This window comes from Mastomys coucha, unplaced genomic scaffold (assembly GCF_008632895.1).
Source record: "Mastomys coucha isolate ucsf_1 unplaced genomic scaffold, UCSF_Mcou_1 pScaffold4, whole genome shotgun sequence".
Classification (NCBI taxonomy): domain Eukaryota; kingdom Metazoa; phylum Chordata; class Mammalia; order Rodentia; family Muridae; genus Mastomys; species Mastomys coucha.
In genome coordinates, this window is record NW_022196910.1 from 55,824,421 (window position 1) to 55,839,149 (window position 14,729).

Here is a 14,729-nt window from a genome sequence, read left to right on the forward strand (position 1 = left end):
TGTACAGACGGCCATGAGCTATCATGTGTGTGGCTGCTGGGAATTGAACTCAGGACCTCTGCTGGCCCGGCTCCCTCTGGCGTAATTCACTGTAGCTGTTTTCTAACACACCAGAAGAGGGCGTCAGATCTCATTACAGGTGGTTGTGAGCCACCATGTGGTTGCTGGGATCCAAACTCAGGACCTTCAAAAGAACAGTCAGTGCTCTTACCCACTGAGCCATCTCGCCAGCCCTTTTCTTTCCCTTTTTTAAAAATTTTATTTATTTTATACATATGAGTGCTCTACTTGCATGTATGCCTGCAGGCCAGAAGAGGGCATCAGACCCCATTAAACTTGGTTGTGAGCCACCATGTGGTTGCTGGGAATTGAACTCAGGACCTCTGGAAGAGCAGACAGTACTCTTACCCAACTGAGCTATCTTTCAAGCCCCCCAGTGTGACTTTTCTTAAGTGGTTTAACTGTAAGGTGTGCCTGTGCGTGCCACCTGCTCCTTCCAGCAGGTGGAGCTTGCCCTCTTTCTCACCTGTAATCTCCCGGACTGTCCTGAAAACATTGAGCTTTTCCGGGTCCAGTGCAGGGATCTTGTGCCAGGGGTCACTAAGAGAACAGTAAAAACTTATCAACAAGGGAGAGAAATGACTCAGTGATAATAACACACTGCACCTCAAAACACAGGTTCTAGATGTCAACGTTTTCCCCAGTGCTAAGGATCAAATCAGGGGTCTTGCGCATGCTAAGCCAGCTGCTTTACTATAGAACACAGCATCTTGGCTCCTAATTCAGTCTTCATCTAAAGGAAACAGAACCCCTTGGAGAAATGCTGATGGCGGGGGGAAACATAAATACACAGCGACCTGGATCATCTTATGCCAAGAAGAAAAGGAACACTCAAGGGCTGACACAGCCAGGAATGTCGCCTGCAACCCTGACATGCCCCCACGGTGGCTCACAAGGTGGCTCACAACTGTTTGCAACTCCAGCTTCAGAGACTAAGACACCCTTTTCTGGTCTCAGGCACCAGGCATGCACACGGTGCACAGATATATACGCAGGTAAACCATCCATGTACATAAAACAAATTTGGGCAGAGGCGATAGCACACGCATGTGATCCCAACACTGATACTTGAGAGGCCAAACAAGAGTGGCAAGATCAAGACCAGCATGGGCTACATGTGAAGACATTATTTAATTAAAAAAGAAAACAAATGAAAACTGAGATAAGGGGTATGTGTTTAAAAAGGAAAAAAGAGAAATGATGAAAACAAACAAACAAACAAACAAAAAACCATGTATCTGGGCATAGCGGTGCTTGGCTGTAATCCCAGCACTTGGAAGGCAGAGGCAGGTGGTTCTCTGAGTTTGAAGCCAGCTTGGTCTACAGAGCAAGCTCCAAGATAGCCAGGGCTACAGAGAAACCCTGTTATGAAGAACCAAAAAATAAAAAAAATTAAATAAAAGCATGTATATTATGCTAATAGTAGGGGAATCTGGGTAAAGTATATATGGAAAATATGTAATTTTTACAATTTAAGCGTGACTCCAAATTTTAATTTTATAATTAAAAATTATAATTAATTTTTTAATTTTTAAAAAAATTAAAAGAGGTAGCCAGCAAGATGGTCCAGCTGAGCCTGAGGATCTGGGTTAATCCCCGGCTCCACAGGGTAGAGGAGAAAACAGATTTCCAAAAATTGACTTCTGAGTCCCAAACTTGCTGTACTACATGCATGCCCATACATCCATCCACACTTACGCACACATACAGGTCTACATACATACACACATATACAAACAAACAAAACTAGCACAAATTTAGAGAGAGTCTGGAAAGATGTCTCCTTAGTTAAGAACACTGGCTGCTCTTGCAGAAGCCTAGGGTTTGACTCAGCCGTCTGTAACTTTAGTTCCAGGGGATTCAACAGTCTCTTCAGATTTCTATGGGTACCAGGAAAGTGCATGCAGAGACAGTGCATGTAGGCAAAATACTCAGGTACATAAAATAAAATAAAAAAATAGGAAAAACAGACAATGTTTTTTAGTGTTTTCAGTCTTGGGTATGTGTAGGTGCCCACTGAGGCTGGGTATGTGTAGGTGCCCACTGAGGCTGGGTATGTGTAGGTGCCCACTGAGGCTGGATATGTGTAGGTGCCCACTGAGGCTGGGTATGTGTAGGTGCCCACTGAGGCTGGGTATGTGTAGGTGCCCACTGAGGCTGGGTATGTGTAGGTGCCCACTGAGGCTGGGTATGTATAGGTGCCCACTGAGGCTGGGTACCTTGTCATAGTTACAGACAGCTGTGAGCCTACGGAAGAGTGCTACATGGTCTTAATCACTGACCTGTCTCTCTAGCCTCCTTTTATTTAAATTTAAGGAAGAACTTAAAAACTTTAGGTAACAAACACTGTCCCTGAATCTTTTCAGTTCTGGGGTAAGACTGAGCTGCTTAGGGATGTCCTGGAGGGATGCAGGCTCTAGGTGGAAGGTGGAGCTGCTTAGGGATGTCCTGGAGGGATGCAGGCTCTAGGTGGAAGGTGGAGTTATACATTCTCTCAGGCCTTTACACCCCTAAGACTTCCTGACATTATATACACACACACAATAGGGGGCCCTTACACCCCTAAGACTTCCTGACATTATATATATATATATATGTATATATATATATTTTTTTTTTTTTTGGTATGGTTGTTTTTTGTTTTTCAAGATGGGGATTTTCTGTGCAGCTCTGGCTGTCCTGTAACTCCCACTGTAGACCAGCCTGGCTTCAAACTTACAGAGATCCACCTGCCTCTGCCCCCTGAGTACTGGGACTAAAGGCATGCACCAGGCTGTGACTGACATTTTGAGTCAGCTGCATGTAGAGATTTAAGCCACTGAGATGAACCATGTGTGGATAGAGCTGTGGTTTAGGGTAGAGAAGCAGAACCTCTCACCCGTTGAGGCCAGTGATGAGGAAGTCCAGGTTGCCCAGGATCTTGGTACAGTTCACAAACCCATCGATGTTGCTAGAGTCTACTGTCTGGTAGCGGCTTCCAGAGCCCGTCCCCTCACAGGCTGCAATCACAGAAGAGTCTCAGAGCTGGGTTCTGAGTCACCCCATAGAAGAAGCTGAGTGTAAGTTCTCCCCACTTCCCGCCTCTTCACCTCCCACTTCTTCACCTTTTGGGCACAGCCCTCCACAAGGCTCACACATCTTGAGTCCATTCTTATCTACTTCCATCTTGTCAGGAGGACAAGCCCTGACACAAAATGTCTGATCCACCACAAAGTTATCTAGGAAAGAGAAGAACAGCATTAGAAATGAGTAATAGCCAACCACTGAGACCCCTCCTCTGTGTCCCCTGCCCATTCCACTCTGCCCTGAGATCTGCCCCCCCTATAACCTAGGGTTCCTCAGGTATGTCCTACAGATTAGACAGTCTCTTTGTCCTTAAGCCCTTAAAAAAAAAAAAAAAAGATTTAAGGGGGCTGGAGGGATGGCTCAGCAGTTAAGAGCACTGACTGCTCTTCCAGAGGTCTCAGGTTCAAATCCCAGCACCCAAATGGCAGCTCACACCTATCACAATATCTAATAACCTCACAAAGACATAATACATGCAGACAAAACACCAATGCACGTAGAATAAAAATAAATAAATTTTAAAAAAAGATTAGTTTCTAAAAAAGAAAAATATGTACTCCTATTTATTTTATGTGTATATATTGATATATATGTGTGCATATATATACATATGTGTGTGTATATATGTATATATGCATATATACACATATGTATATATATATAGCTCACATTTGTGCCAAGTATTCAAGGAGTCCAGAATAGATGTGAGATCCCCTAGAACTAGCATTATAGGCTATTATAGGCTGTATATGGGTGCTAAGAACTAAGTCCTTTGGAAGGGCAACAATTGGTCTCAACTACTGAGCCATGTTTCTAGCTGTAGCATCACACTCTTCGTGTAGCTGAGAATTACCTTGGGTCTCTGATCCGCCCTCTCTACCTCAGGGAGCTGGGATTCCAGTGCGCTACTTCTCCCAGTGTCTGTGGTCTTGGAGTTCTCAAGCCCAGGGCTTCACACACACTGCTAAGCAAGCACTGACAACCAACGTGCAGCTCCAGGTCTTTTAGCTCTTTGTTGTTCCAAGTGGCCCCTCCCAGAAGTGGGGGGGGGCACAGACAGAGATGTCACTCACTAGGTGAGGTCACATGATCACATCTAGGTCCCCCAATTAACATCTAACTTAACCCCTTTAGCATCCCAAACTTTTTTTTGTGTCAAATCTATGGTTGTCTGTCCCCCCTCAGACACTTACGGGGACAACTGGCAACACAGACTCCTCCGTACTGATACTTGGTATGGGGGTTGGGCTCAAGCTGGAAAGTTAGCTTGTTGTACACAAGAGGCTCTGGACACCGGGGCACACAGGCCCCACTATCATTGAAGCGTCGGCAGGCCTGGGAATGTAAAAGACTCCTAGAATTTATATTTTCTATAGACCCCTTCTCCTCCCCAAAGCCTGTAACCCTGGTCAGAGCACAGGTTGATGGCACCGTTACATACAAAGCAATCTGTGTCTTGGGGTCCAGAGCAGCCACCTGCACATTCATCATGGCAGCACTGGTTAGGATTGGGCCCAAAGCAGCGACCGTTACACTGAGGGGCACATATGGTCTTGGTCACTATGGAAAGAGAGAACACAAGACGTTCATTCGGGGATAAATTCAGAGGCCGCCTTCGCTCATTCTGAGTGTTCAGACAGACACAGGCGGGACTGCACAGGTAATGGGTATGGGAGGGTGTGAGCTTTAACTTTTTAGAAGAAAATTCAAACCCACATATCTGGCAGTCTTCCGGTCCAGGCCCCCAGCATCGCCCCTTGCAGATCTCATGACAGGGTGGACCTGGTTGGGAATCGAGAGGACACGCAGGATCATCAGAGCTGAGAAAGGCTTGCTTGAATCAACAGGGTATGATGTCAACACATAGGAACCTCAATCCCAGGAAGCAAGAGCCCTAGGCTGTGTCCCTCCCTGCCCTTGGAGAGCAGGGCTGGGCTCTAATGAACCTGTCAACAAGGGGTGGAGCTACTCCTCCACACTAACCACTGGGCAGCTGAAAGGGAGGGACTGGGGCAGATGCCAGTCTCAGCCCAGTGTCACCCCAGGAACTTGGTTCCTTCCAGAGAAGCAGATTCTTTGCCTGAGTGGACAGGAGCAGTAGACTAGCTCAGGGCAGCTGGGAGAGCAACAGGGAACTAGTCAAAAGATCTGGCTTCCCTGCTTAGCACCCAAGACAACTTTTGCCTCTTTTCCTGATACACTGGTTTGAGCTCCAGGAGACTAACCCGGTCCCTCCTGACTGGCAGGCTCTTGGGTCACCGGTCTGAAGTGACTGTTTGGGGAAGGTGGGTCAGAATGAGGGACTGCAGTAGGGATGGGGTAGGAGTCGCTCCAGTTTGCTGAGGCAAGGTGAGCTGGTTCGATCAGATCCACTTACAGTTCCCCCCGTTGTTCTTCACCACTATCTCAGCGCCTCGAACTCTCACGATGTCCCTCCAGTCAATTGTATCCATGTGGCAAAGTTTGTCATTCTTTTCAATGTAAACGCCCCCTGACAGAATCTCTGTGGTGGGAATAGAAGCGACAGGCTGATGAAGACTATGGCACAACTCTCCTTCCACACCTTCCTACCAATTCAAAATAAAAAATAAAAAATAAAAAATAAAAACTCAGCCACAGGTGGTCCAATCAGATTCAAGCTTCAAGAAAAGCCGGCCCTCAAAGAGGAGGAGTCAAGCCAAAGAAACTCCCGCCTCTTCAGACACCAGTGTAGATCCGGTTTAGCCAGTGGGGGAGGGGTAGGACGTCCTGTTTCAGTCCTCTAGGCCTACCTGAGTGTTTTCTAAGCAACTGGGACAGGGAGAGCAGAGAGTGCCCAGGCTGTGTTTAACCCTACATTCTCCAGCTGGTTGGGGCAAAGGTGAAGATTCCAGGGAAGGTGGGTTATCAATAGATCCAATTCCACGTCCAACCCTGCCATCACATAAGGTCCGTCCTTCCTGGAGCAGGTGCCCCCAGCTCCCTCCTGGAACCCTCTACTGCTTAAAGAGTAGTTAGTACCTAGGAAAATGAACTTAGAGTGAGCAGTCTTGGGTCATCACCAAGGAGGTGCCTGTTGGCAGGAAGGCTCAGGGGATAGACCAGAAGGGATCATCAGAAACTAACCAGTAAGTTGAGTGAACCGGAGCTGGCGCAGAGCATGGCTGGAGTTGGTGTTGTAGTTCAACATGACAAAGATGGCGAACTTCCCATCGTAGACCTGGGTTCCCCGGACCACTCGGAGGTTAGGCAAGGGTAGTACAGAGAATTCATTCATGGCCACCAGGACATAGCCTGTCACTTCTCTGATCCACTGTGACAGAACAGACCACAGAAGTGAAAAGAACAACAGGGTCTCAGGCCTCTTTAACTATTTATTTATTTATTTATTTATTTATTTATTTATTTATTTTTGTTTTTTTCGAGACAGGGTTTCTCTGTATAGCTCTGGCTGTCCTGGAACTCACTCTGTAGACTAGGCTGGCCACGAACTCAGAAATCCGCATGCCTCTGCCTCCCAAGTGCTGGGATTAAAGGCATGCGCCACCACCACCTGACTTTATTTATTTATTTATTTATGTTTTTTTGAGACCAGGTTTCTCTCTGTTTGTAAACCAGGCTAGTCACAAACTCACAGAGTCCCTGCCTCCTGAGTGCTGGGATCAAAGGTGTGCACCACCCTAACGCTTTCTACCAGTGTACCACAGTCGCCCGCATGACTATTGTCCTGCGTCCAGCCTTCCTGAATTTCCTTTCTTTTCTCCTCCAACCCTCATACTGCATTCTAGGACCTCATGTATGTTCTGCAAGCACCTCACCATTGAGCTATAACCCTAGCTCTGAACTCCTTCCCTGATGTGTAGGGAGTATGCTGTCACAATTCTGTGCCTCTTTGGTGAACAAAGACAAGCCACAGAAATAAAGACAGATCTACATTTCCTCTGTTTCTTCTTGGAGTCATAATAGGAGGAAGGGTGAGGCGTTCCTTCCTGACCTCTCCAGGTGATTCTAGGTCCTCAGGTAGCTTACTGATGGACAGAATGCCACCTGCTCTGTCCCTTTCTGGTGCCCAGCTTTCACATACCCCTGGCTTGTTATAGGATCAGGACACCCCATCCCCACCCCCACCCCCATTACAGCCACTGTCTCCCTAGGTTTGAGCCTCAGCAAAGGATGGTCCCCAGAGAGGGACCAGGTGGGGACACTCACTCGCAGGAAGGAGAGGTCAGCATTGTGTCCTGTGAGCACGATCTCCAGGTTACCCATGACCACCTCACACTTCTCATACAATTTGTACAGCGTCTGGTACTGATTGTCGGCATCGCCCGTCACACTCAGCCCATTCAGAGTCCCAGGACACACTGTAAAAGTGGAGGTGAGACACATAGGTAAGCTAGATATCCCCTCCATGAGAGCCTCTCCGTTGCCCTGTTCCAGTTAGCCTGCCCACAAGGCCTCCAAGGGCCTCCTTGCTTCTCACAGATTGGAAAGGTGAAATGTGTCCTTGTCCTCACCAGAGTGTCCACTGTGCCTCCTTCGGGAACTAATTTGGGCACTGAGGGGTTAATACAGAAGGAAGACATGCTGGACTTTTCCTCTCCCTGGAAAGGACACTCTTTAGGCACGGAATATTTACCCTCTCCTCCTCAACAGAGCCACTTACTTCTCTGCCCCCATCCTGCTTCTCTCTAGGTCCTGGAATAAACATCTCTTTGGGGCTAGCACACAGCCCCTATTGTGTCTACAGAGGGTGGGATGGGGGCAGAGGGTGGGGGCAGTGCCTGGGGCCACAGTTCAGCCCACAATGAAGCAATTCTACCCAGGAGGAGGGGGCTGCCCCACCCTGCCTCAGACACCCCATCCTTAGTAGCACCCCCCCTCTTACCCTGGAGCTTTGGGCTCAGAAAAGTGACCTCACTGGAGGGAGAAACCCTGGTAGTGGGGTGGGGGTGGGGGGTCAATGGGAGCTTTGTCCTTAAAGCTGGACGATAAGGAACTGGCAGCCTCCCCCTCCCTAAACTCTGGTTTGTCGTCTCACCCCCTTCCCTTAAGCCAGCTCCAGCTTCCCCCCCACACAGTCCACAGGCATCCCTGTGCAGCACTTCTCCACCTCCCCCCTTCAAACCCCCCCACCCCCCGCAGGCATCCCTGTGCAGCCCTGAAGTGCTTTTCACCAAACAGAGAAGCCTGGAGAGAAACAGAACAGAGCCTCCACTCCCAAGCCTTCTTCCCAATTTCATTGTCAGGATTCTTTAAAGAGACTGCTAACATGGCAGTACCTCCCAGTAGACACTCCAGGGGAGAGCCCAGAAGACAAGATCATACATTTCCGTTCTTGGGCTTTCACTTTTCTCCCAGGAGCTCTAAGTATCCTTCCCCAGTGCAGTAAGAGTACGTGGGGGTATGGAGTACACCACCAACCACCTGTTCTAACCACCCTTCCCTGAGGCGGGGCAGGAGGCAACAGAGGGGGAGAGAGTCAGAGGCCCCAGCCTCTCCTGTTAGGTCCATGTCTGGTCTGACCCCTTCTTCTAGATCCTCTTCCCTATCCTCTCTCCTTGTGATGGAAGGAGCGGGCCAGTTCCAGCAAGGAGGCATAAACAAGCTAGAAACCCAGAGGAACCTGGGAGTGAGAGAAAAGACCAGGAAGGTTAGTCATTTCTGGAACAGCCCCACCCCTGTCCCCTTCCTGGCAGGACACCCCTCTTCCAAGTTAGGGTGCCAACCCTTCTCAGATAGGGGAGGAGCATAGGGAAGCGATGTGTACCTGTGCGTGCCACTGGCATACAAACACGTACACAGTTACCCTGGCACAGAAATATATATTGTTTGCCCCTGGGACCCTTATTGGGAAGTATTACAAGTGGCTAGTCTACCTGTCCCACCAGTCCACAATGTCTTTCACACCTTGTATCTTGTTCTTTGCAAGGCCCTATGGCTCTGTCTCAGTTACCTGCCACCCTGAGGGTAAAGTCCATATTTCACAAACAGGGGCAAAGGGCCTGGGCAGGACAGGAGTATAAACAACTACCCAGGAGGAACCAGGCAACCTGGGGAGCACAGTGAGGAAGCAGTGAGAACTGGGGGTGGGGGTGGGGGTGGGCGTGGGGAGCGTGGACCACGCTCACAGGGCGGCAAAAAACTCTCAAAGTCAGAACCTTTCTCTGTGGAGAGCATTGACTGCACCAACCAACAACCTCTAGTCCCCAAAAGCCTCCCCTCTATTGCCCCAGCCACACACACAAGGGGACAAAGGGGCTATACAAGGCTTGAGGCAGGGCCGGATGCCCAGAGGCTCAGGATAGAGATAAAGGGTAGAGAAGCAAGCATGCCTGCTCCCTGCCTCCTGAGGAGGGTGGTGGGAATCCAGGACTCCTGGGTTCCTGGTTGGTGGGGGCACAGTCAGACGGGACAGTGATCCAGTCACTTCCCTGGCCCCTCCCACTCCCACTCCAGTCTCCAGACCACCCCCTCCACCAGCTGGGAGTGTTCACATCTCAAGATCCCAGGGGCTAAATTTAGGCCCAGCAACTGTGGGGGAAGCACAGGTGGTTTCTCCCACTCCCACTCTGGGGAAGGGGTATGGACTGTGCCAACCCAAAGCTGAGATCTGGGGGTTGGGAGAGGGGACAAGATCAACAGGACTCTAATGATACCAACTCTAGTGCTCTTCAGGTGTCTATAGTCCCAGACACCCCTAGGAACGGGCTCAGATGGCACCGAATGGGGGAAGGGCAGAAGCTGGGTCTAGGAGCCAGTTCACAGAGTAGAATGTTCAGAAGGTGGGAGAGGTGGCCTCAGACTGGAGAGAGAAATAGTTCTGACTGTCTTTTCCCCACAGCTCCAGCTTAGGGTATATACCCTGGAAATAGTATAGTATGTAATAGATGCCCAGCATGTTAATTGAATTGACTTGGGTCTTGATAAAGAGAAGTTGTTGGGGACCGGCTTATCTTATGGGAAAGCAGGCAGCCAGCCTCTCTGAGACCTCTCACTGATGTCACCTGGACTTGGCCCTCAGGTTAATCTCAGCCTTCTCAGGACAGCCCCACTCACGGAAGAGGTGGTGCCATTCTTGTTTTTCCAACATTAGAAAACAACAACTTCCAACCCTTGCATAGCCCCGCCCTGTCGGCAAAACAACGAAACTGGGGGTTGTTGAAACCTGGGATGGGGTGGGGGCCAGGGAACCTGAGAGCAAACTAAGACCCTTCATGCCAAGGCTCCTTACGTTTACAGAAGGGTCCCTGCCCGCCCTCCTCCCAAGGCTCTCAAGTGTGAACTACTGTTCGGCACTAACAAGATCAGAATAAAACCAATTAGAGGATCAGCGATGCCCAGGGAAGAAGGGTAGGCATCCAGGAATGCAGTCCCTTGCACAGCCCACTCCAAAAACCCAGACACACGGTCCCATCCTTGGTGGTCCGAGCAAACCCGGTATCGCACTCCCCAGTTCAAGGCGTCAGAACCTGAATTCCCTGCCTAGAGTCTGCGAGCGCTCAGGTCGCGCCCCCAACTTCCAGCCTGTTGGGGCTCCCGTGCGGCTTACCTGCCTGAGAGTTGCCCATCTCGGAACCCCGGGCCAGGCTGAGAAGGAAGCCCAGCACCTGCAGAATTCCAACTGCCCTCATGCTTCCAGCGGAGGGTGAAGGGAGCCTAGCCGAGTCTAGCCCGGGGGCCCCAAGATTAGGAGGACATCGAAGCGACAGCCACCTGAACAAGCCAGCGAATAGGTGGCCGCGGCGGCAGCAGAGGCTGCAAACTGCAACCGGAGCGTAGTCGGAGTCCGGAGCGGGACGGCAGGGGAGGGTGTCTGTCTGGGAGGGAGGGAGGGACGAAGGGAGGGAGGGAGGGAGTGAAGGGTGAGTCACGGCCGCGCCCCCTCCCGTTCGAGGCTGGAGTCCCGATGGTTGTAGCCCGGGACACCCGCCCAAGCGTGCCCCGCCAGCCCACAGCCTGGCCGAGAGGGTCAAGGAGGGGTCTCACTCCAGCAATTTCCCCCGGAGACGCTTAAGAGGAGATCGAGATTCCAAATGTCCCGGGGCCGGGGAAAGGTAGTGAACGCGGGTAAGGAGAGCGCTCCGAAGCCCAGCCCCCAGAAAGCTGGCCTCGCCCATTAACCAAATCACTCAACTCCCCTAGCCGGTTGGATCACTTGAGGGATTTTTTTTTTCTTTCGGAGTGTGAGTATTTCTATTTTTTCGAGTGGGAGGTTGTTTTTTAGCCTAGCGTTCATGCCACCTCAGTTTCCCCGGGACGCAAAGCCCCGTAACTCATGTGCCCGGCTCGGGAACCCGAGCCCCGGAGGCCGCGTGAAATCGCACTGTCTCCGGCCGCTTCCTCCTGCAGACCCGGCGCCGGCTCGGCCTCTCGGGGGGATTTGCCTCGGGGGGCGGGGGCGGTTTCCAGCCTGGGAACAGACCCCGGAGTCCGTCTTCCCACTTCTGCCCGGGGGAGGGGCTCCCGCACCTGTCGCCGTCCCCTCTGCTGCCCCCCACGGCCGCCCCAGAGAACAGCTGTCTCCGAGGGACTGACCTCGGCGTCCGGACCGCCGCGGTTCCCGCCTCTCCTCCGCGGACCCAAAAGGGTACAGCAACCCTCACACCGGAGGCGACAGTGAAGAGAGGCGCGGGGAAGTCACTGCACATGACGCCCAAGGACCCTGGGTTGCTATGTCCCGGACGGGTCGGACCGGCACCCCCTGGTGCCCAACTCCTTGCATTTAGCATCCCTTACATTGGCATTCCAAGATTTTGCCCTGAGAATTTATGGCCCCCTCCTCCCCAGTGAAGGCTATCACCTACAATCCTTTCTTTTCTTGTGTTTATTTTTTCGTCTTGAGACAAGTTCTCATATAGCTCATATAGCTCGGGCTGGCCTCGAATATATTTTGTGGCCGAGATTGGCGTTGAACTCAGAATGGTCTTTCTGCTTCCACTTGCCAAGTACAGATGCGCCACCATGTCCGGCTCTCCTGTTACAATATTTTTTAAATGTTTTAAAAAAATTTATTATTCCGGCCGGGCGGTGGTGGCGCACGCCTTTAATCCCAGCACTTGGGAGGCAGAGGCAGGCGGATTTCTGAGTTCGAGGCCAGCCTAGTCTACAGAGTAGTTCCAGGACAGCCAAGGCTACACAGAGAAACCCTGACTCGAAAAAACCAAAAATAAATAAATAAATAAATAAATAAATAAATAAATAAATAAATCATTATTCCTGTGTGCATGGTCGCTCGTGCTCCTTCGTGCTAATACGATATGCGTACTGAAGCCGGAAGGCGACTTTGGGGGAGTCGATTATCACTTTCCACTTTTACATAGAATGGGAGATGGAACTCAAGTCACCAGGTTTTCTCTGCAAGTGCATTTAGGTATCTATGAAGGCCAAAAGAAGCCATTGAATCCCTGGTGACTGGAGTTACAAATTGTTGTGAGCTGCCATGTAGGTCTGGGTATCTAACCCTGGTTCTTTGGAAGAACAAGTGCTCTCAAACACCTAGCCATCTCTTCAGGTGGTCCCAACACTCGCCCCCTTGCATAGCCCTGGCTGTCCTGGAACTCACTCTGTAGACCAGGCTGGCCTCCAACTCAGAAATCCGCCTGCCTCTGCCTCTCAAGTGCTGGGGTTAAAGACTAAAAGCGTGTGCCACCACCGCCTGGCCCAACGGTTCTTTAAACTTGCTATTGTATGGATGTGCTTATCCACTCTTGGCCTTTCCTGGACCTTCCTAGTAAAAACAAGAGCAAAACCATTAATGGAGGTCAGCTGAGGCAGGAGGAGGTCCACACTTTTAGGGCAATCCTAAACAACACAGGGAAACATTGTCTCAAACCAGAAGCCGGGAAGTGTGACCCGTGTTTGCCTAGTATTCCTGAGGCTACAGCTTCCATCTCTGGTACCCAGACCCTAACCCACAAAAGCAAGTATGCTAAGGATGTCACCTCATCTTTTCAGAAATGGAAAGGTGATTTTTCTCCAAGTCTCTCTACTTGGTGACTGAAATGGAAGGGCTCAGAATGTGACCCAGGATTTCTTTCTTTCTCTCTTTCTTTCTTTCTTTCTTTTTCTTTTTTCTTTTTTTTTTTTTCCTGAGACAGGGTTTCTCTGTGTAGCCCTGGCTGTCCTGGAACTCACTCTGTAGACCAGGCTGGCCTCGAACTCAGAAATCATCCTGCCTCTGCCTCCCAAGTGCAGGAATTAAAGGCGTGTGCCACCACTGCCCAGTGTGACCCAGGATTTCTTAAGATAGTACACAAAGACTGGAGCTTCATCTGGCCAGATTCAAACTCCTTTCAGTGCTAGGATGTAACTCAATATTCAAACTTTGCTTAGCTATAGGCACAGATTCAGGTTTGATAGCCAACATACTGGAGGAGCACCTCCCATCAAGTACCATTGCTGACTATTTAAGGGTCTTCTCACATATGTACCCCCTGGTTAAAGAGCTTCTCACATCACCACACACATTCACCTCAGTCTGGTGTGCTGGATGGTTTTATGTCAATCTGACCCAAGCTAACATCATCTAAGAGGAGAGAACCTCAACTATGAAAATGCCTCCGTAAAACCAGCTGTAGGGCATTTTCTTAATTAGTTATTGATATGGGAGGGCCACCTCAGGGTTGGCATCCTGGGTCCTATAAGAAAGCAGAGTGAGCAAGCCATGGGGAGCAAGCCAGTAAGCAGCACCCCTCCATGGCCTCTGCAGCTGTCAGGTTTGTGCCCTGTTTGAGTTCCTGTCCTAACTTCCTTCAGTGATGAGCTAGGATTTGGAAGTGTAAGCTGCCTTTGGTCATGGTGTTTTATCACAGCAGTAGAAACCTTAACCAAGGCCTGGCAAGATGGCTCAGTGGGGAAGAGCACTGACTGCTTTTCTGAAGGTCCAGAGTTTGGATCCCAGCAACCACATGGTGATTCACAACCACCTGTAATGAGATCAGATGCCTACTCCGGGTGCCTGAAGACAGCTGCAGTAAATTATGCCTGAGGAATCGGGGCCGGAGCCAGTGGGGCAGGCAGAGGTACTGAGATCAACAGCAGCCACACACATGATGGCCCATGGGCATCTGTACAGCTACATAAAAATAAATAAAATAAATATAAAAAAAAATTCCAAAGTTTTTTTTTTTAAAAAAAAAAGAAACCTTAACCAAGCCAGGTGGTGGTGGCGCATGCCTTTAATCCCAGCACTTGGGAGGCAGAGGCAGGTGGATCTCTGAGTTCGAGGCCAGCGTGGTCTACAGAGTGAGTTCCAGGACAGCCAGGGCTACACAGGGAAACCCTGTCTCGAAAAAACAAAAAAAACAAAACAAAAAAAACCTTAACCAAGACAGTTAGAATTCAAGACCCTGTTCTCTCAAAGAGATTTGCTTGTTCAAAAGCAATTGTAGAGTTGGGGTGTAGAGCAGAGGGAGAGAGGTGTTGCCTAGCATTCTCAAGGCCCTGAGTTCGCAGCCCAGTAAGATAAAAGAACGTAAGTGCCATCTACTCATACAGTTGTTGTTTGGACCTAGCAGGAAGAGGCAGGTGTGGGTGTAATGGCTCACACCTGTAATCCCAGCACCAGAGACGCAGTGATGGAAAGATTACCAGGCCAGCCCGGCTACACAGCTAGTCAGCTAGTG

General features: G+C 50.1%; 1 protein-coding gene across 2 annotated transcripts in view; it reads right to left on the reverse strand.

Annotated features, from left to right (window-relative positions):
• Erbb3 (erb-b2 receptor tyrosine kinase 3) overlaps positions 1 to 11,186 on the reverse strand; it is a 23,060-nt gene extending 11,874 nt beyond the window's left edge. Inside the window, exons 1-10 of one of the 2 annotated variants that reach the window (XM_031349815.1) lie at positions 10,655 to 11,186; positions 7,315 to 7,466; positions 6,232 to 6,418; positions 5,504 to 5,629; positions 4,843 to 4,908; positions 4,568 to 4,686; positions 4,320 to 4,461; positions 3,165 to 3,278; positions 2,939 to 3,059; positions 527 to 600 (exon numbers count right to left, since the gene is read on the reverse strand). In XM_031349815.1, coding sequence (XP_031205675.1) covers positions 527 to 600; positions 2,939 to 3,059; positions 3,165 to 3,278; positions 4,320 to 4,461; positions 4,568 to 4,686; positions 4,843 to 4,908; positions 5,504 to 5,629; positions 6,232 to 6,418; positions 7,315 to 7,466; positions 10,655 to 10,736 — 1,183 coding nt within the window. In that variant the 5' untranslated portion in view covers positions 10,737 to 11,186. Of the gene's footprint in view, positions 1 to 526; positions 601 to 2,938; positions 3,060 to 3,164; positions 3,279 to 4,319; positions 4,462 to 4,567; positions 4,687 to 4,842; positions 4,909 to 5,503; positions 5,630 to 6,231; positions 6,419 to 7,314; positions 7,467 to 7,619; positions 7,678 to 10,654 lie in introns of those variants that run through there. The other variant, XM_031349816.1, reaches the window with a different exon arrangement.
• Positions 11,187 to 14,729: the final 3,543 nt, after the last annotated feature.